This window comes from Capra hircus, chromosome 7 (genome assembly GCF_001704415.2).
Source record: "Capra hircus breed San Clemente chromosome 7, ASM170441v1, whole genome shotgun sequence".
In the NCBI taxonomy this organism is placed as follows: Eukaryota; Metazoa; Chordata; class Mammalia; order Artiodactyla; family Bovidae; genus Capra; species Capra hircus.
The window spans coordinates 8365176-8388501 of NC_030814.1; the positions used below are offsets into that span (position 1 = coordinate 8365176).

A 23326-nucleotide genomic window follows, 5' to 3' on the forward strand; every position below is an offset into this window, starting at 1 on the left:
CAGAAAGTGGGCCAGCCCATCTTAGCAGGCCACCAACAAGGAAGGTGGAAGTAACAACTAAACATTATTGGCATGCCCTGATCATTCTCAGATTCCAATACTCTAAGATTGTGCCTTCTTCCCCTTATTTGTCATCTCCCCGCACTTCCCCATAAAGGCACTTTTTTTCCACTTTCTACACAGATGAGCAATGTTAAATGAGCACATTCGGTATATAGGCCAAGTTACTAACAGAAAAATGAACAAGACAGTTCTCAGATTTCAGTCTTGCAGGATTTAGGCTCTTCTTTTAAAGTAATATTTATTCTACAAAACACTCACTTGGCATGCCTTCCTCTCCCTGTAACAGGCATGTCCTTGGAGGGAAAAATCCACTTGAATCCCTTTTGTCCCCAGAATGCCTGCATGTTCTCAGTAGGGACCTTGTGGGTGAATTCTGCTCTTGTTAGAAGACTGGGTTCCAAATGGTCTCCTCAAAAACATTCAGATTATTTTGAAATTTGCACTATAACCCATCGCAGAGGGTGTGGTGTGCAAACAGGTTTTATCTCCACAATAATGTTGAAATTCACTAGCAGCTGCCTAAAGTACTAAGAAAAATACAGAGGCCACATCTGGACTCAGAGAGAGAATGTATAGTGAAACTCAAGGGTTAGTGATGTCTGCCGTGTGCACAGATGAGAAGCATGGTGTATGTGTGCTCATTATTTGCCATCTCCACCCTAAATCCTGAGCCAAGGTCTGAATTTCACGAAGTTCAAGTATTTCTTACTGCCTAAGTTCCTTTCCCTAACTGAAGCATCAGACCAAGGACAGATAATTCGAGGTTCTTCTAAATATACATTTCTATGTATAATCCCTTTATGTAAAAGTTTGGTGAAGAATATTCTTCCAAGTGAATTAGACTTAAGGTCAATCACAGACCCAGTGTTCTCCTCCTCTTTGAACTAGCACACAGTAAGAACCCTTTCGCAAGACTATCTGTAGCAACTTTTAAACTTTTCCAAAAAAGCAAAAGCATCAAAGCGCTTTGTTCCAGAAGCGACCCAGACACTTAAAGATGCCCCTGTCTGTGCAGCAACTCTTTTCTTCCAGTAGATGCTGCGATCTTCTGTTTTAAGAGTTCCCTTTTCTCATCCTGTGCTCTCCCATAAATCTGTAACATGACAGACAACCCCAAATCGGGGTGACAATACTTGGCAGACTTGATTTCAGACTCGTCCTCTGAAACCATTTAACAAAACCTGGCACAAAGTCCTTTTACGATGGCGAGAATACAAATTCAACATCCAGCCCCGCTCCTCGACTAAAGCGGCAACTGAGGGGGTCCAGTAAACTCAAAATAAGAAACCAAAGCCCTTCTTCTTTTGGTTTGTTTCTAGGAGTGTTCTTCCTCAGCTAGAAAATTCCTGAATGTTTTTCTAAAGTATCAAAAGATCCATTTATTTCATAATTCTAAAAGCACACTACAAAACAGAAGGTGCATCCTTAACGGCTGACAACCTCCCACTTGTAGCTTTATAATCATATTTATTATATTTCCAAGGCAATCTTCCTCATCAATGTCCACTCCCCTAATCAAATCACATTGTTTACAAAGGCAAATTCACTTAATACTTGCTGCCCTCTCTCCATTACAGTAGCATATGCCTTTGCTGTCTCTCAGCCCCAACTCTTCTAGAGCATTTATGCCTGACAGTCACCTCCTCCTTTCTGTAACTGAGAACAAACCACTTAGGCCAGAGTCATTTCAAAGTTCCCTTTAAAAAACTTAATGCTTATAATGAAATAAAAGCCTTCTCAAGACAGAATTCTGTTAGAATGAGAAAATAAGTAAAAATAGGTTGCTTTTCTCAAGATCTCAAGTAATATTCTTTCTTTAGTGAAAGGTCGACTTGCCTTTTAAAGTTAACTTAGAATCTTCCAAAAGTTCCCAACACCCCCAATACTCAAATCATTTAAACAGACATCTCAGGGAGGGAAAGTCCCCTGGAGATGGAAATGGCAATCCACTCCAGCACTCTTGCCTGGAAAATCCCATGGACAGAGGAGCCTGATAGGCTACAGTCCATGGGGTCGCAAAGAGTCGGACACGACTGAGCGACTTCATTTCACTTCACTTCACTTCACGGAGGGAAAAGACACAGTGAGCCACGTGTGGGCATCGAAGGGCATAAGGGGCAATGGACAGACCTCGGTGGGTCTCAACCATAGCCTGGCTGAGCCCGAGTCAGGAAGATGTGGGGCTCTGAACAGGTTTACATTTCAGTCCATCCCCACGGTCTTCTCTTCCTCGACTGCTGACTCTGGAAGCCCTGGAACCAGAGGTACAAAGGCAGCCAGATGGAAGTCGAGGAGCAAAAGGAGCTCACCTGGGACTGATGCAAGGCTGAAACTTATTACTGCTTCAGTGCATCAGCTGAGCCTCTAAGAATGATATTTTTGCTAAAAAAAAAAAAAATTATGAAAAAAAAAACAAAGTTATGTGACACTGCAGTGTATTTTAAGATAATGTCAGTAGATGTATGATGGCCAAAAGTATGCTCTGTTTAGTACAGAACAGCGAAAAAGGAGGAAAAGAACAATTTAAAAACAGAAGTCATGTTAAAAGGCTAAAGGAAAATGGGATTTTGGGTTCTTTTTCTTTCCAGCTTAAAAAGATCTAGCCAAACCTTTTTTCTTGATCGGATAGCATTACCTACCACAGGAGCACATGCACTCAAGTACAGGGAAAGCAAGACTGAGCCAGTGAGGGTGCTCTGCAAATACAGTGTGAAAACCACTGACCCTAAGTTTTGAAACTCTTTCCAGGACACCAAACTTTAAATTAAATATATGTACTTAATCAGATAATAGTAAATATATCACATCTCAAACTTTAACCCCTTTCATTTTTGTCACAGAGCTTCACACCTGTTTTTAAGTAGAAACAAAACAAAACAAACTGCTATATATTTTTATTTAGCTTAAGAAATTATGTAGGTGCATGGACAGAGACTGACCTCAGTCACATAGCTGTGTGACTGAACATACCTCATTGCCATGAATACATCCTTTACCTTGAAATGTGAATGAGCACCAAAGGCAAAATTATTATATTTTCTTTAACAAAAATGGAATTAAAAATAAGTGCTTCAGCGAATCCTTGAAAAGTAAACTGGCTTGTTGATCAAAGTGGATCTCATTAAAGCACAACACCACAATGTGTGTTTACATCACCCTTTTATTTCATAGTTAGAAATAATACATTTCCACAGGGTAAATCATCAATAAATAATGGTGTTTAATCATTAAACGTAAAAATCCCAACTCTTTGGCATCTGACAGGATTCTATTTCTTGTCAAACTAATGACTGTATAGATACAGTTAATCTTAGTGATCATCCGTTGATACAATATGTTACAAAGGTGCAATTTACTTTAAAATGTACAACAGCTGAAAATTTCCAGCCCACCAAGAAATCTGAACAACTCTGTAAGATATGGGCCAACTTCCCCAAGGTTCTTTCACATGATCTGCCTCAGTGGAAGTTTAATAAATGTTGATTAAGAGTTCCTAGGGTTTTCTAATACTTATTCTGCCCTATATAGAGTCTTGTCATTCATTCTGGTTAAAGAAAAGTCACAACTGCACCAGAAATGACCCGCTCATTTAACTAACACCTTAGAAACCGACAGCCCCCAAAATAAAATTTAAAATAAGCAGGTCTATGCTGCCAGAAATGCCAATTCAGTAATAAATTGCACCTTCAAGAGTCAAAAAAGAAAAAAAGAAATATCAATAGAAACTTTTACAAAAGGTAAGTTACATACATGTTTTTTCAAAATATATTCAAGAATAGTTGAGCTGTATTTGTTACTAAAGCCAGGGCATTATTTCTTTAGCAACAAATTAAACCAGTGCAATTGACATAAATTGTTAAGTAATCCAGGATTAACCCATTAAAACTGTAGAAGCACTTTAGGCTCCTGCACTAATCCTAGAAACTAGAATTTCAATGAGTGCCTGTGCTGCACAGAACTAAAACTGGAATGATCTGATGACATGCTGAATGGTATCACTTCATACTTAGTTTAAGCATTCGATAGTAGAAATCATGAGTTTCTCTATTAGAGTTCCATTCACTTACAGAACATTCAGATGCAAACAGTATTTGCCTATAATCCACAATTTAAAGAATCCTTTCCATTTTAAAGTTCCAGATGAATTTCAAATTAGAAAATAAGCACTAAAGAAACTTTTTCAACTTATGAAAACTTCATATTGGAAACTTTCCAGTAAAGCTTCCCCCAACCCGCGGTAAAATAAATACTTTGTATCCCAAATTTAATTTTATTAAGACACACTTTAATAACGCTATAAAGAAATATTTTACAGCCATAGAGATCAATAACTTTCCATGCGGAAATAAAAAATTCATTGCTCAATAATATTACTGAGGCAAGTGAAGAAAGATTATTCTCTTGTCAATCTGAAATGTTAATTTTTTCAGTGCAAAACCAGTTATAAAATATTTAAACTCAATATTTAAAAATAAAAAGTGGTCCAATTTAGCAATGTTCAAGTTCTAAATTTCATAAAACAAATCATTACATATATTTTATAGTAAAATACAGAGATTAAAGAAGTACTTGAGTACTTAAGATATAAATTTCTAATGAATCATACCAAGTCAGCAAGAACCAAGCAGATAACATTTCCAATTTGAGTATCAGAATTTTAAATATGATATTACTGTACCAAAGCCTTTTTTCCCCCCTAGCTAAAAAGCTATACAAACTAATGGTCAACCTTCTCTTTTCCTTGCAGTTGCATACTCTAGAATGATCTCCCCTCAAGTACCTGTGATTCCATTCCTGTATTCAAATTTTGATCCAGACAATTCGTATGTTTCAGGAACACTTAGCTGATTTAACCATCTATAATGTAAAGAGTCCTGTACAGAGTACAACAGTGGAATTTTCTAGCCAAGTGTAGGCTGACCTAAACTGGTTTACACTCTCTTACAAGTCCCTCATGTATTATTCCTAGCAAACACACGGTCCCCTCTGAGGGTTAGGTGTTGAAGCTGGTACTGTAGCACTTCTGTGTCAGCTGGCTCCTTGATGTTCATTTTATCTAGATTGAGGTAGTCCAGAGATTTGGAGTGAGCCCTCTTACCTTTAAGAAGACAAAGAGGCAGAGGCCCATGGAGGGCTTTATAAGGTTCGTACGGTAAAGATTTAGTGCACTTGTCTCCTGAGCTGGGCATCCGCCTCCGCCTCCTGCCGTTGACAGCTGGAATCTCATAGGGCTGGTAGTACCTACTTCTGGTTTTGTACAAACGAGAGGAACGAGCAAGTCCCACATCCAGCTGTTTGGAGCGCAGGGAAGGCACGGCTTCTCCCTTGCTCTCCTCAGCTCCTGTGCACTTCTGGGCTAACTTCAGGAGCTCCTCACCAGTCGTGAAGCCGACCAAATAGTTCGAGTCCATGTGGAGGATCTGGTAGCCTGACACAGTCCGGCGCATGGGCGAGCACGGCGTGCTGGAGCAGCGGGGCTTCTCCGCCTCCGCCTTGCCCGGGGAGCTGGCCTCCGCAACGGGCAAGGGCAGGGTGGTCAGGGCACTTCTGGACTCGCCATTAACATCGACTTCCATTTTAGGCACCCGTCTGCACACTCCTGAAAGCAGACAGACTCAGATTAGAAGAGTATAACACCCAGAACCTCGGGCCAAGCCGGATCGTTTTAGAAGGCTCCGGGAGCTTGAAATGACATGGGCCTGAAAAACAGCCAATGTACAACTGGCCGATTTTTATGTATGTCTGTTAAACATTCCACAGCAGGCATGAAATGACTGCTACTTCTTTGCCTTCAAGAACTCAAAGGCAGGTTAACATCATCTCATGGAGAAGCAAAGAGAAAGCAACAAATACTTCTCTAAATGCAGTGCTCCATTTAACCAGTTTATTCCTTGATGTGATTATTCAGCAAATTAAATATGGATCCCAAACGAAGCAAATAAAAATGATCATGCACAATTTCTCAAGAAGCCACAAAATATTCCTGACATGAAAGTTAACATTTAACTTCTCAGCTGTGTTTTAAGGGTCATACAGTAAATGATAAAAGTTGATCAATTTCTCCAAAGAATCCAACTTAGACCTAAAAAAAGTTTTTCAAGGTATGGTGGAGTCTTAAAGGAAGGTTCCCACATCTTATCAATGTTCCTTCTTCCATATCTCCAATTATTTAAGGAAAATCATTTTGTAGTTTAAAAGTTAATCCTAAATCCAATAAATCAGGCCATTTTTTAATATTATACATAAAAATCAGATGTTAGTTGATTATTTAGTCATAAGATATACCATAGATTTGACAGCTATTTTATTCTGCAACACCTAAGACACTGAACTTTGGAACAGTTTAGTAAATGGCAGAACAAGTCACAATAAATATTAATATTATTCATTGCAATGATCATGTTACATAATTTGGAAAGTCTCAGCAACAAAAAGTATCGCAAACAATGACCAGCTTCCTAGAAACTCATAATTAAATCAAATTTTGAAAAATAAAATACAAAAGGAAATTGACAATGTCACTTCTGATAAACTATTTCTTCTTGATCTTCAATCAGAAGTAGACAGAAGTTTTAAAAGTCTCAGATCACTAATTAAATTGATATCAATTAATAATGTCAAAAAATAATGTGATTTTAAGATTAAATATTTACTGAAAAAAGCTATTATATTAAGTAATTCTCACAAATCCCTTTGTAAAACAAATAACCTTTTCTTAATTGAATCATTTTCTAAAATTTGGTTTAAAATCCAAGCAATTAGAAAGCTAAAAAAAAAAAAAACAAACCCCAACCTTATCCCTTCATTTACATGCTGTGTTTCCTTTTTCCTCCATTAGAAAATAAATAAATCAAGATTATGAAGAATTACCAGATGCCATCCTAGTCTCATTATGGGCCACACATTTCAGGTAAAACTGAAAACTAATATTAACAATGATTCCTGGGATAAAGCAAACACCAAAGGGGATCCATATAATTTTGCTTACTTACTTTTTACTCTAAATCTTAGACTATTTTCAATTTTAATTTAACCAAATTATCTTAGTTCCTCTTAACACTTCTAGATTTAAAGTAATTGGCTTTATTCTATTTTAATGGTGTAAAAATAAATTTATATTTAATCATATCATTTATTTCTCTACTGAGGGGATGGCAATAGGAGATGACTGCCACCTGCTTTGATATGTATGCAAAAACCTAAAGACTTCTCATCTAATAAACTTTAGAGAACCATACGAAGCCTCATCAGATAGTATGCTGAACAAACAAATGTTTACTCTATGCCAAATGACAAATTAATCTTTCCTTTCTCACTAATTTTGCAGTCCAGAAAGAGCACAAGAAGACAGATGCAAGGCCTCCAATATACTTAACTGGACAGGCAGTTACAGGCAAGAAGTCATTCTGAAAGAGGAGAGGAGGGTTCAGTGAGACTTAAATAATCAGGGCTATGGAGGAGATGGAGACCAGGCACCCCACCCTAGGAGAGGCGCCCAGGTGGTGACACTCAAGCAATCAGTCCACACTGAGCGACACACTGCTCCAGGTTCTTCCGTGCCTGGCAGTCCATGACAGCCCATGCATTTCCACAAGTCACCTTACCACATCCCCATCTGGTACTTTATAAACTTTCTAAAATCCATGATTTCACACTCCACCCATTCCGAACTAGAGGATAATTCAAAAAGAGACTAAGAAGCTGGAAGTCATCTTATTAGCCCCTTAGTGTAAACACTGCTAAGCCAGCTGACAATGCACAAAATCACAGTCAAGAAGAGTGAGCGCAGGTTTCTCTCAGCAACGCAGTCATCACAAGTTTGCTCCCTCATTAAGTCAATCCTGCTGTATCAAGGTGGAGAATGCGATGGCACCCCACTCCAGTACTCTTGCCTGGAAAATCCCATGGATGGTGGAGCCTGGTGGGCTGCAGTCTATGGGGTCTCGAAAAGTCGGACACGACTGAGCGACTTCACTTTCACTTTTCACTTTCATGCATTGGAGAAGGCACTGGCAACCCACTCCAGTGTTCTTGCCTGGAGAATCCCAGGGACGGGGTAGCCTGGTGGGCTGCTGTCTATGGGGTGGCACAGAGCTAGACATGACTGAAGGGACTTAGCACCAGCAGCAGCAGCTGCATCAAGGAAGACCAAGAGGGATCTCTTAGAGTCTCTAGAGGGTGAGGATAATGAATGGCAAGATAACAAAGGTTTGAGAGAAAAAGTCAGAAAGTATACATGAGCTTGAAAAATCAATACCTAGGAAATTAGAAAAGTGAAGAAAGTGAGTGAGGCAAAGTATAAAGGTCAAAATTTGATGTGACAAAAAACAGACACTACTTTTAGGTGAGTACCTATGACTGGTTAAGTCCCCATCAGCCAAAACACCATAAAAAATATCACTTGGCTTGGGTAAAACTATCCAACAGGATCTTCAGACATCTAACCTGATAGACAATGATTTAACCTAGACTGTCAAATAGAAGATGTGGTTTAAGAACTCTGGAAATTTCAACCAAGCAGCCTACTATACTCTAACCTACCATATGTAAGAAAGCCTACTAGACTTTTTAAACAACACACCCCCTGTAGAAAACACTACTTAACTAAAAAGTTTAAAAAAAAATGCATTTCTATTATCTTTTTGGGCTTCCCTGGCAGCCCAGTGGTAAAGAACACACCTTCCAATGCAGGCAACCTGGGTTTGATCCCTGGATTGGTAAGATCCCCTGGAAAAGGGAATGACAACCCATTCCAGTATTCTTGCCTGGGAAATGCCATGGACAGAGGAGCCTGGCAGATTACAGTCCACGGGGTCACAAAGGAGTTGGACGTGACTTAGTGACTAAACAACAACAACAACATCCTCTTAGAAAAATATCTAACCTAGTAACTAAGGATCAAATATGCAGATGACACCACCCTCATGACAGAGAGCAAAGAGGAACTAAAGAGCCTCTTGATGAAGTTGAAAGAGGAGAGTGAAACAGCTGGCTTAAAACTCAACATTAAAAAAACTACAATCATGGCATCTGGTCTCATCACTTTATGGCAAATCGATGGGGAAACAGTGGAAACAATGACTGATTTTATTTTGGGGGGCTTCAAAATCACTGCAGATGGTGACTGCAGCCATAAAATTACAAGACACTTACTCCTTGGAAGAAAAGCTATGACCAACCTAGACAGCGTATTAAAAAGCAGAGACATTACTCTGCCAACAAAGGTCCGTTTAGCCAAAGCTATGTTTTTTCCAGTAGTCATGTATGGATGTGAGAGTTGGACCATAAAGAAGGCTGATCACCGAAGAATTGATGCTTTTGAACTGTGGTGTTGGAGAAGACTCTTGAGAGTCCTTTGGACTGCAAGGAGATCCAACCAATCCATCCTAAAGGAAGTCAGTCCTGAATATTCATTGGAAGGACTGATGCTGAAGCTGAAACTCTAATACTGTGCCCACCTGATGCAAAGAGCTGACTCATTGGAAAAGAGCTGAGAAAGACTGAAGGCAGGAGGAGAAGGGGATGAGAGGATGAGATGGTTGGATGGCATCACTGACTCAATGGACATGAGTCTGAGCAAGCTCCGGGAGTTGGTGATGGACAGGGAAGACTGGCGTGCTGCAGTCCATGCAGTCGCAGAGTCAGACACGACTGAGCGACTGAACAACAACAAGGATCAATACTCTGTGTAAAACTTCTGAATGAGAGGGTTGCCATACTGAAACACGAAAGTGCTCCTTTTAAATATTACATGCGTAATAGCTGCTACCTGCTGAACCTCTGATGACAATTCTAAGAGCTGGAAAACTGAACTCTTTAGTTGTAAAACATCAATACTTCTCCTCTGAACAACTGAGTATTCTCACAACTAACAGCTCTTTGAGGTGGTTTCATGATCTATGCAGCATACTGTCTTATATACAAGAACATCTTCAGATTTTGACATTTATGTAGGAGCATAAATGGTACAACCAAGACCCTGCAAACTGCTTAGATTTTTTTTAAAAAAATCCTTTTTACTTACATGTTGTCCTTCTAAAGACGATCTACTGTGTGGCACTAAGAAAGCGATGTAGAGGCTAGTCAATTAGCAAGTAAACATTTCATTTTTAGCTGGGGAGAATGCTGACTATGCAGCATAACCTTTCATCCTTCAATGTGACCAGAAACAAAACTTTTTATGTTATCAAACTGCTGAGAATTTCCTGACGAGACTTAAATACTGGAGCAAGATTGTGAGAGCCGTTACACAATCAATGGTTAATTATCTGTTCAATGGGCAGAAGCAGTGCAGGTACCGTCCCATCTGAAGAGGTAGAAGTACCCCAATTATAAAAAACCACAGGGATGACACAAAGGACAGTGAAGAGTGAAAGGCCTCCAAGTCAGCGTACAGGAATTTACAATAATTTTCACTGCAAAATTTCTTCTTAAAAGGCAGTCATCAGGAAACTCAACTACCCTGACTACATGAGACATAATCCATGTTAGCAGAACATTCTTCATAAACGGCAATGAAAGCTCTGCTTACGGGTTTGTTGTTATTAACAAGATTCATGACAAAGCATTCTGTTTTATATTCTAAGATGAACCTTGTATCCAAAAAACATACTGCCAAGATAAACAATCACAAAGCACTCTCTGTAAATACTGCAGGGGTGTGGACCAGGCACGATACCCACTGCATCAGTAAGAATACATGTGAACCCAGAAACCAGACCCAAGGCTAACTTTGGAACCGCAGAGCACTACAAATCAGAGAACAACAACAGAGACCCTTAACAGCTTCCATTAATGCCCTTCATATGTAGTTTAAAGCAAAAACAAAAACTGCAAACAGAAAACAGAAAGTGCTGTTATGATACCAGAAGCAGCAATATTCTGTGGAATAGAGTCGAACAGAAAATGCAGTAAGCATAAAAAAGTCAACATGTAGTTGAACAATACTTTTAAAACCGAGTTTCATAAACAACAGGAACAACAAAAAATTTTTAAAATGACACCTAAGGTCTTCAGTAGCAAATTCCCTCACAATCCAGTCAGTAACAGAGGCACTGAAGTATATTTATACAGCATACAGAAGACCCGGCAATGTTCAAAGGCCCCACTCCATTTCTTTGAAATATGACTGATGCATGTTGAGGTCTGACAGAAAACAACAAAATTCTTTAAAGCAATTATCCTTCAATAAAATTATAAATTAATTTAAAATAATGAAATATATGAGATTCAAAACTAGACAATGCTAAACAAGGAAATGAGGCTTCCCTGATAGCTCAGTTGCTAAACAATCCGCCTGCAATGCAGGCAACTCCGGCTCAATTCCTGGGTCGGGCAGATCCCCTGGAGAAGGGATAGGCTACCCACTCCAGTATTCTTGGGCTTCTCTAGTGGCTCAGCCAGGAAAGAATCCACCTGTAATGAAGGAGACCTGGGTTCAGTCCCTGGGTTGGCAAGATTCCCCTGGAGAAAGGAAAGCCTACCCACTCCAGGATTCTGGCCTCGAGAATTCCATGGACTATCCATGGGGTTACAAAGAGTCGGACATGACTGAGAGACTTCCAGTTAGTCAGGCAGACAAGGAAACACTTTATTTACTAGGAAAATGTACACAGTGTACATTTTGAAAACACTGGGTACAGCATGCATTTGTGAAGTATAGCTGAAACTTAAACAAAGGTCCAAACCATGACACACATGTAGGAAAACTTGGTGCATTGAGAGCAGCCCATTCAAAGACCGTGACTGCATGGCAACTACTCAGTTCTGAACACCCTCCAAGACACCAAGCTTCCTATACATTTGGCACCAGGAACAACATTTTGAAAATATAACTGAGATGCCTCAGCTCCTTAGACTAGCTCTGAAAAGAGCTGGTAAGTTTCACAACTACTATAGGAAGAATTCGTTTTTGAGAAGTACTACATTCCAGGAGTGTTATAAAATCAGGCTTATCAAAAAAAAGTCATCCTCAATAATCAAGAAACTGCTCCAATATGCTTGAACTGTTTTTTAGCAACACTATTTAAGACAAAACAGGTGTAACATAACGGTTTAAATATACAGAACAAAAATACCATGTGAATAAAAAAAGGAAATCATTCCTGAATATTCACTGGAAGGACTGATGCTGTTACTGAAGCTCCAATACGTTGGCTACCTGATGCGAAGAACTGACTCATTGGAAAAGACCCTGATGCTGGGAAAGATTGAAGGCGGGAGAAGAGGACGACAGAGGATGAGATGATTGGATGGCATCACCGACTCGATGCACATGAGAGTGAGTAGGCTCTGGGAGTTGGTGATGAACAGGGAGGTCTTGCGTGCTGCAGTCCATGGGGTCACAAAAAGTCAGACATGACTGAGCAACTGAACTGAACTGAAAATCCTTTTCAAGAGGTACTTGAAATGAACCACTCAGAATAGAATCATTCCTTGGGAAATAGAGTCCTTCCTAAGCATGACTAGTATCAGTCCAGTGGTATCTAGAATCATCTAGTTTTAGTGCCAGAATCATCTAGGAGTTCACCTATGTGGAACTTCTGATTACAGAGAAGAGGACATGTAAGCTGTTAAGCAGGGACCTGCCCAGAGCCAGGAGTGCAGGCCCAGATGTCCCAGCTCCGAGCCTGCGGCTCCTTCAAAGCTATCATACTTTGCCTCTAGCTCATGGTTCCCAAACGTGTCTACACAGCGACACACCCAAGGAGTATCAATAAACACTGATGTCTGTGTTCCACCCCAGATCTGTGATGTAAATCATCTGGGATATAGCCTGGGCTCCGAAATTTTTACAAGATCCCTCACGTGATTCTGATATGCAGACATGTTTGGGAACTTGTCAGATAGAACTTATCTGAGAGAAGAATTTCACTCCTATAAGTTCCTGCTTTCTTTTTCCTAATCAGTAATTACAGTCACATTAGTGAATATCATTTTTGGCTGCTTCCAACTGCTAACAACCTATCCCTAAGGCCTTCTAATTTCCTGTTTCTAATCCAATGCATGCTAAAAAAAAAAAAAAATCTGCTAACCAAACTTGTTAAAACTGGATATAAAATAGAAATAAATCTGCACTGAATTAGAACTGGCTTTCTTCATCTGCACACACTTTGCTGTAGTTATTTCAGACTCTTAGATGCCTCTGTCAGGTACAGCCACTTTGGAACACAGTTTGACAATTTCCTATAAAGTTAAATAAATGCTATAAAACAATCCACCCATCTTACTTGTAGGTATTTATCTAAGAAAAGTGAAAATATATGTTCATACAAAGACCTGAACATGAATGTTTATGTTTCATTCATAACCCCACACATACACACACAAAAAAATTGAAAGCAACCCAAACATCCATCAACAGGGTAATGGATAAAGAGACTATGGCCCATGCATAAAATGGAATATCACTCAGCAATGAAAAGGAGCAAACCAGGATTACACTAAGTGAAAGAAACAGAAAACCTTACGCACTGTGTGATTCCATTTATATGACATTCTGGAAAAGGTAACACTATTGGGACAGCAATCAATCGATGGCTGCCAAGAGCTGACTGCAAAGGGGCACAAGTGAATCTAGGGGATGAAAATATCATATGCATTGACACTGCACAATGGATACACTTGTCAACATCACCAAACTACACCCCTTAAAGGGATGAGTAAGAACATCAGACTTCAATAAACTTGAGTTTAAAAAAAAGCCTGTCACACCAAAGCAGAGACATTACTTGGCCGGCAAAGGTCCCTACAGTGAAAGCTATGGTTTTTCCAGCAGTCATGGATGGATATGAGAGTTAGACCATTAAAGAAGGCTGAGCACCAAAGAATTAATGCTTTTGAACTGTGGTGCTGGAGAAGACTCTCGAGAGTCTCTTGGACTGCAAGGAGATCCAACCAGTCCATCCTAAAGGAAATCAACCTTGAATAGTCATTGGAAGGACTGATGCTGAAGCTGAAGCTCCAATACTTTGGCGACCTGATGCGAAGAGCTGACTCACTGGAAAAGTCCCTGATGCTGGAAAAGATTGAAGGTGGGAGGAGAAGGGGTCGACAGAGGATGAGATGGTTGTATGGTATCACCAACTCAATGGACATGAGTTTGAACAAGCTCTAGGAGATGGTGAAGGACAGGGAAGCCTGGTATGCTGCAGTTCATGGGGTCGCAAAAAGTTAGACATGACTGAGTGACTGAACACCACCACCACCACCAAAGTTTTGATGGACCTCCAAATTTTAAAATTCTTTAAAATAGTTCTGGGGACTTCTCTGGAAATCCAGTGGTTAAGACTCCTTGCTTCCAATGCAAAGGGTCAGGGTTTAATCCCTGGACAGGGAACTATAATCCCATATGCTGTACAACAGAGCTAAGAAAAAAAAATTCTTTCTGATACCATATAATCCCAGAATCTGAAGGAATCTTTTTTAGTGAAGAGAAGTGAAGTGTTAGTTGCTCAGTCGTGCCTGACTCTTTGTAACCCCATGAACCCACAAGCCTCCTCTGTCCATGGGATTCTCCAGGCAAGGATACTGGAGTGGGTTGCCATTTCCTTCTCCAGGGGATCTTCTCAACCCAGGTCTTCTGCACTCAATTGTTCAATCTATGAACATCTTCAATGACAGGTAACTTACTATCTCTCTGGTTGGTTCATTTCCCCTCTGGCAGCTCTGTTAGTATGTCTTTTTACCTACATATATGTGGGGGGAGGCAGGGCGGGTATGGCTCAGTCATGGACTCTAGCCCACCAGGCTCCTCTGTCCATGGGATTCTCTGGGCAAGCATACTGGAGTGGGTTGTCAGTTCCTTCTCCAGGGGATCTTTCCAACCCAGAAACTGAACTTGGATTTCCCACATTGTAGGCAGATTATTTACCATCTGGGCCACCAAGGAAGCCCCATTTATCTATATAAGTACATCTATAACTATGCATACATACATATGTACACATATATGTATACTGTATGGAAAGAGGCAGAGATATCACACACACACACACACACATTTCTGTAGCTTCTATTCATTGCTCCTTGTTTGTGCTTTACTTCAGGGGAATGAGTTAATGACCCAGTCACATCATTTTTATTCAATAATCTCTAAAAGTACTTTCTACTTATAGTTCTCAAACCTCTTGCTCTTTGCCTCAACATTTTTCTCTTTTCCTTAAAATCTTCTGAAAATTTTAGTTATACTTCCATTTTTCAATGTCTTAAAATACATTTCATAAATTTGACAGGTTGTATCTATTAAATGAAACAGGGTGCTTGTTTTTCCCTATCCTTCTTTTGAATCATTCTGCTATTAACTGCTAATCTGGAAATGACTTATTATGAAACTGATTTTCCAAAAGCTTATAAACACTCTACATGATTCAAAGCAAAGACCTACAAAGATACTGACCAAGTAGAATAACATACCAAAGCATGAACTCACACTAATTTTTTAAATGCTAAAATTATTAAAATTTGTCCCCTTCAAGGACTTGGAGCCACAAGGACAACAATGTCAGTCCAGATACACAGACACACTGGAAAAAGACAGCTGAAGAAAGACAACAACAGCACTGCCTGTCTTTAACAGTTTAAATTCACGATGTGATAAAAGGAACGTCACGCTCGCAGTGAACTTCAAAACAAGCACCTGAAAATGACATTCCTTCCAGTCACCTGGTTGCCATTCTTTACATATGATGATACACAACCAAACTTTCTGCAAGCTATTTCACCACTCTTTGGAGATTAACATTTTTTAAAACTTTCCTGAAATCAGAGCAACTACCTCTTAACTACTATATTTCAAAATGTTACTCTATGAAACCTCCTTTATAAGAATAAAAAAAGGAAAATCTACTTGATCGAAATGTCAGACATCTCAAATATAACATTAGCATTTTGTAATAATTTCAGTTCTCACCACTAAAAATTTCAAACCTATAGTATATACATTTATAACAATATACTGACATTTCATATTCATCTGGTTTATATAGTCTTTAAAACACAGTATAATATTATGTTCATACAACTGGTTAAGAAATAGAAAAAGCAAAATATAACTCACCAGCCTAAATCCCAGAAGATGTCACTGTACAATTTCCAGTGAGTCCCAAGGGAACACAGGCATAATAATTTTTCTGCTCTACTCCAGATACTAAACATGAAATATAAAAATAAACCTTTAATTTAACATGTAACACAACTTATAAAGCAATTATAACAATTCTAACTGCAAAACAGGATGACACCAGCAGGAGGTACCAATACCAGGTACAAGTTACATAGAATACAATATTAATTTCCAGTTTGTTCAGCTAAACCTCAAACATTGTACCATGCTTGTTCCCCTGTGTTCTGTTGCTTAAATTCTACCTGGAGACTAATAGCTGCTAAGTAGGTTAAATAAAGGGCCAAGAAAAATTAGGGGTTTAAAAGTGAGTTCCAATTGCTATTCACGTGCTCAACAGATGCACAGTACACCATGGGAAAAAATAATGCTGAGACCAGTCAAAAGAAAAGCTCCTAGGCCTTGCCTTACTGTGAACTCTGCCCCTTGACTTTGCATAAGTAGCAATTTTTAAAATGAGGACAAGCCCATCCTTCCTCCCTCATAAAGTTGTTACGTGGATGAAATGAGAGGTAGGTGAACATGTTTTGTATGCAGTAGAGCCCTTAGGAATGTGTGATATTATTATGCAATTAATTGTTGGTGTCTACTCCTTTTAGCCATAAAACAGCAACAATCCTCCCTAAGACTGCTCCAAGGAACATGATTGGAAGACTCATGGAAAACACTCTTTTAAAAGAGAGCAACCTGAAAAACACTTCTTGAGAGTTATTACAGTGCTGACAAGTTTCTAACATGGTTTCTGTGCCTTTCGCCTCTTCTCTGGGGAGGAAATGTGTACGAAAATCTGTCTTTATCTCCTACCTCCCCAGTTAACTGGGTTAATTTCTTGAGATCAAGAAAACTCAGAAGTTTCTTCCACCTGTAAAATTGCTTTGGTTGTTAGGCTTTTTGTGGTGTTGAACTCATTAGGAGGCCTGGTGGCTCAAATCAGCTGAAGAGATTCATTTCACCTACTTAGGTGCACAAAGCCTGAGGAAGTGGCAACAGTGCAACTTGTTCCCCAAAACATTTGTTACTTTATTATTTTCCTTATCATCAGGGAAGAGTTTGACCCAAAGGAAATGGATTATTACTAAATCAATAAAAGCATTTACCAGAACTATCAGTTCCAGAAAACAATATGGTTACCAACCTTTGGAACTTCTTTAATTTACAGACACTTTCTCTTTCATTTATTTTTTGCCATAAACTATTTTCAAACTGGGTAACCAAGAAACCTAGATAACTAAGTCTGCTTCACAAATGAAGTCTCTGGTTTTAACATAAAATGAATTACAATGTAACAAAAATTGTTACCTAGTGATAATTTTTTATTTAATACAATTACCCCAAAGAATCTCCCCCATCCTAATGTTACAAGATTCAAACTGATTTCTTATTTAAGTAAATAGATTTTTAATGGAGAAGAGAAATTGTAAGAACTTAAAAAAAAATTTTTTTTAGCACTTTCTACAAGTCAAAACCATATGCCATGTATATCACTTTAACAACTATGTACTCCCACCAGGAAAATATTACCCCTGTTTTTAAAATATTTAATCAAGTAATACTATTTAGGAGTTAAAGTAAAAATTCAAACCCCAATTTGTCTGGCTCCAAAGCCCACTGACATCGCTTTATATACATAATGGCTCTGTTTAGTGATAAGACCAGGTGTGTAGCTTTTTACACAATATTCGTGTTCCTGAAAAATGTGCATTAATTTCTGTAACTGAAATCCTATTTTAAATATGTGGAGGGTTATTTTATTTAAAACCTGTATTGCCACATTTGTGACATGGTTAGAGGGAGGTAACTTTAATTACTAACTCTAGGGTTATTTTCAACATGAAAAATGTTAGAATTCTAAAGCATATAGAGGACAGTCTTATACAAAACCATTCTGAATCGTGAACCCTTCCTCCTCAGAGCTTGTAAGATATTTTTTTTAATCAAAAATTCCAAGGCAGGAAAAAATCTATCAGTCAGTATTTGCTATTTATGTGGCTGGATGCCACATACAGAAAGGTATCTCCCCTTCAGGCCTATATCTATCACAAAGTGAGACAGATTTCAGTTAGACTTTTAGAAATCTTCACTGAAAGCCCAGAAATAGGTACATTAGAAAAATCAAAAACTGTTTAAATTTTAAGTAAAAATAGTTTTAGACAACAGTCTAAAATCTCAAGCTTTCATATAATGCGCACCATATTTCTGGTGATAGGTTCTTCAAGCTTTCAAATGTTTCGGAAAAACATATTTTCCAATATTTTTTCAACACCAAAAGGAAAACCAACCTAAAACTTAATTCTGGATTTGAAAGCAGAGGAGTTTTAAAATAATTATCCAACTCTTGCACTAGAGCTGATGTGGAAGTCTAGGAAATGGTTGGTAATTTCATAGTAAACAAAGTGTAGTAACTGATTATCCCTATTAAGCCAGTGCCAAGCTAAAAATAGAATACAAACAGAGTCCAAGGGAGCAGCAGAGGGCAAAACCAAGGTGCAGGAACTCTGTTCCATTTTTTACTCATTTCAGACTCTGCTTACTGTTTGGTGTGTAACTGCATGCTATCTATGCACAGGTGCTAAGAGGATGAAAAAGATGATGAAAAAGAGGAAAAGAATCTAAAATAGAACAAGGTCAGAAACTAGTATAAGAAGACAGCTTCTTTAAGAGATTGCCTATAAGCAACTACACTCCAATAAAAAAAATTTTTTTTAATTAGAAAAGAGATTACCTATAAAGGAACCTAGTGAAAATTTAATAAGGATTTTACTATCATCTCCCATCAGAAACAACTAAAAAACTATAATCCAAAGGTCCCCAAAATACAGACCTCCAAAACAACACTTTTGAATACCTTAAAATCTATAAATCTCAACACTTGCAATTGATTTTGGCCAATGGTTTGAACATGAAGTTTAGGGAAGGTATCAATGGATCCTCTCTCAAAAACAGACAGAGGGAAATGAACTCATGGGAAATTCTTACAAGATGAAATAAATACTGCATAAAAAAAGAACAGAAGTAAACAGAGCAAAGGTTAGAGTATATAAACCTTCAAGCTATAAGCAGTTGCTACAAACATTATTCTGTAAGCAATGAAAATAGGATAAAGTAAGCCTGGCCAAGAGCTACCCATAGGTCTCTAGGTCAAGGGTGACTAAGCAAAAGATACCCATCATATGACTGCAAATGAAGCTTCTACAAACAGAAAGTTAACTAACAAGTGTGTCAGATTTTCTCAGGCAAGGTGACAGATAACATCACAAGAAAAAAAGAAGCATGTTCTTCAAAAGTAGGGTTGACCATATGTCTCAGTTCAGAGCCAGTACCCTGGGATAACTATTCATAGCACTCCCCTTTATCTGTCAAATGTGTCCCAGTTTGGTAACTATATATTGTTATCCTTCTCAAAAGTAATATATAACAATGGAACAACGATGAATTACAAAAGAAAGACCATTCTGCTCACACAGTGGCTTTCCTTACAAAGAGTATTTCTTTGGGTATATCCACTCAGCCATTCAACTATTCGTTTACTCATTCAACAATATTTCTTGGGTCTTACTGTGTCCCAGCATTGTACAGGTACTGGTGCAAGAATAAAAAGTGAAGCCTGAGACAAGAGGGGAGGACACACAAACATGGAAATATATAAATCTAATACATGAAACAACAAACTTGAATGGCATTGTGAACCTAAAGAAGGGAGTGATTTTCCCAAAAATATAAAAGCTCCGAATGGAAATTTTCAAGGCCACACAAAATTCCTACACACAGAAAAGCCACAAATCTCCGACTTCACCATAGATCTATCAACAAAATAGCAATATGAAAAATTTTAACAAAGAGTAACTTCCAAAAATCATAACGTTGTAAATACCAAGGCCAACATACAGACCTCAAGAATTTTGGTAAATAAATCTCACAAATCATTAAAGATTACATTATGAAAAGCAAGATAAATTTTAGGCAAAGAAAACTGGCAGAGCAGAAGTCATTGGTTCTAATTCTGGCTCCCAAAACAGAAAGGAATAAAAAAAAAAAAAAAGAAATGGAAGCAGGCAGTTTCCTCAGAGTGGCTATGTGAAGAGAGATCAATAATGAACAAGGACTTGCCAAAAAAAAGCAATTTTTAAAAATTCCATTCAAACTAATGAAAATATTTTGCTACCAATGGTCTCAAAAATTAATAATAAAAAAGATGACTAAAACATCTCTCAAGTAACAAAACACTGAGCAGAAATAAAATGGTTTAACTGCCTAAGCACAACACTCACAACAAAAGTAAAATGCTTAGCTATACCTATATGCTCATCTTAAAGGTTACTTTAAAATAATCTTTCTTTTCTATTTGCAACTTATAAAAACTAAATCATCAATTATTTTTAAGAAGAGTTGTTAAAGTAGGGTGTGACTTTTCTGAAACCATCCTTGACCTTACAAATCATTAACCACACCAAACTAAATAGACAACCCATAATTGGTTCAGAAAGAAAAATATGTTTCTTTCTAATATCAGTTCTTTTAATAGCAAATTCCTTAAAAAGCAGCATTCATTTTCATTTTATTTCTACTAGTAGAAAATAAAACTAGATTACCAGTGTTTTATCATTATGTGAAATCATCCTTCTACTTTTAGAATTCAGTTTCACTACAAATATGACTGACAGTAACCGAACTATAGGTCTACATGCAGTCTTTACAAGAAATTTCCCCTTTGGGAAACATAACTGAATTGGGACAGGTGTACACTGTGGGATTGCCTAACGTTCCAAATGAAAGCTTAAAACCAAGAACTTATTTTGATAGGAATTGACAAAATCAGAGCTCTCTCTGGAGGAAAAGCTGATTTCCCCCCAGAGAATATAAATCAGAAAAAAAAAAAAATCCCGTATGTAACGTTGTGTTACTCCCACGACACTAAATACTTTTAAGGGTTAATGTGCCCTCTAGCTCTCCAAAGTATACAAAATGATACACAAAAAGTAAACAAAATCACTGACCATTATATAAGGTCAATAAACACCTTCTATCTTACACCCTGGAAGAGTTACTACTAAACTGTCTCATTTACACTTAAATAACCTAAAACGCAGGCAGAAGCATATTCTAAACAGCAGTTCTCATCAAATCAAGAGGTCTTTGGGTTTGTTAATCCTTTTATTTCGCCCTGGTCATTTTATTAAGTTTATAATGCATACAGTTACATAATGAAAACACTGAGAAATCTGTCAAATATTCATTAAGTGTAATTGCGTAAGCATAAATTACGATCTTGAATTAAGAAAGTACCAAAAAGCGTCACCATAATAACCAATACTGTATTTTGAAACGACTGGGAAAATAAACTTGGGGAAGAGGTCATTTCTATTTCCCTAGCGTCCAATCTGCTCCACAGGGTTAAAAAAATAAATAAGGCAACTTACAACTCTAAACTGCAGTATGGCTATCTGAGAAAAACAATGCAAAATGAAGAGTCTAGAAACGTCCAGACACGTTGTGCAAGAAACTGCTCTTTCGGCTAGGAGTAGCAAGCACACGATAAAATGCCTGCATTCTTCCTCTTTCCTCGAATGATAAGAAAGTTCCCAGCCCCAGTTCTACCTGAGCGCCCCAGTCGGACCACAGACACAACTCGAGCATCTCGGCTCTACAGAAATCAATCGGTAACCTACCCGGGTGCCAACCGGCGCGGCTGGAGCAGCACCGAGACCCTGAGGATGCGGAACACCTGCACGGGGCCGGGCCGGCGGCCCTCGTCCCTGCCGCGCTCCCCATCTCCTCTCTGGCAGAGACGCGCAGATTCCACCACTAGAGAGAGTTTGGCAGCTTCACAATGGGGCCCGCCTCCTCAAGGTCTGACGGCCGCCCGCCCGGGAAGCCCTTCCCTCCGCTTCCCGCCGGGCCCAAAGGCGACAGGTGGGGCGAGGGCAGCAATGCCCAGCGCCTTTTGCCGCGTGCGCCCCCGGCCACCCCGCGCCCCCTCAGACCGCCGAGCGGGCGAGGCGGGCAGGCGAGATAAGGCCGCCCCGGCTCGCCCCGAGGCGCTATCTGGCCCGGGCAGTCGCACCCGGCGCGCGGCCCGGGCGAGCGGCCAGAGGCGCAGCAGGCCCGGGAAGGGCGCCGCTTCTCCCCGGAGCCCGCGGGCCCGCCGCCCCCCCGGGGCCCGCATGGCGGGGGCGCCCACCGCCCCTCGCACCTCCCCGGCGGCCGCACGCCGCGCGCACCCGGGCGCACGCCGCCGTCGCGCCCTCCTCACACGCGCGGCGCCGACCCCACCCCGGGGCCCAGGAACGGCGGGCTCCCGGCTCCCCGCCGGGGCCCCGCGCCCAGCACAGCAGCCCCCAGGCCCCTGCTCCGGGGCGCCGGGGAGCGGGGAGGGGACCTGACCGCCGAGGCCAGGGCGGCGCCCACCGCGGAGGCCGCCCGGCCCCGGGCTCCTCAGCGCCCGGCCCCGGGCGCGAGGCGGAAGGAAGGGGGCGGCGCCGCCGCCGGGCGCTGAGGAGCCCGGGCTGAGGCAGCCTCCCCCGCCGTCCCCCGCCCCGTCACCCACCCGTCCCCACCGCTCCCTTTGCCGCAACACAAAAGGCTGCAGGAGGAGGCGCCGGCCGCGCGCAACCTACCAGCGGCCCCAGCTCCGCGGTCTCCGTCGTGCCTCGGGCCGCGGAGTCGAGAGGCGGGCGGCAGAGGCGCGGGGTGCGGCGCTGAGGCGGCCGGTTCGAGCCTGCCGGTGCCCTCTCCGCGCTCCCGGCGCGCTCGGCGCCAGCTGCCGCCCGGCGCAGTCCCCGCCTCCTCCCCGCCGCCGCCGCCGCCGCCTTCCCGCCCTCCTCCCTCAGGCCGCAGAGGCGCAGCCCCGTCAGCGCCGAGCCCGCCTCCCGCGCCCGGCTCACACGCCCTGAGGAAGGGCGGACCCGGGCGAGAAAGGCGCTGAGGCGCTCGCGGCGGGGTGGGGGCGCGGCCGAGGGATGCGGGGTCTGAGGGGAGGTTGAGGGGGCGGTTGAGGGGGTCTGAGAGGGGGCAGGGGGCTCAGGGGGCGGGGGGGCGGCTGAGGGGGACGGGGGGCTGAGGGGAGGCTGAGAAGGGGGCGGGGGGCGGCTGGGGGGTCTAAGAGGGGGAGGGGGGCGGCAGAGGGCGGGAGGGGGCGGCTGAGGG

General features: G+C 40.8%; 1 protein-coding gene across 2 annotated transcripts; it reads right to left on the reverse strand.

Moving 5' to 3' along the window:
• On the reverse strand, positions 2943 to 22970 carry C7H5orf30 (chromosome 7 C5orf30 homolog). Of its 2 annotated transcripts, none has more exons than XM_018049994.1 (3): positions 22798 to 22970; positions 16121 to 16210; positions 2943 to 5662 (listed from the first exon to the last, which is right to left on the reverse strand). In XM_018049994.1, exon 3 carries the CDS (start codon positions 5637 to 5639, stop codon positions 5016 to 5018), a length of 624 nt encoding a protein of 207 aa, XP_017905483.1. In that variant the 5' UTR covers positions 5640 to 5662; positions 16121 to 16210; positions 22798 to 22970; the 3' UTR covers positions 2943 to 5015. The 2 variants fall into 2 exon arrangements, with proteins under 2 accessions (XP_017905483.1, XP_005683527.1); XM_005683470.3 differs by lacking the exon at positions 22798 to 22970 and adding an exon at positions 21850 to 21960.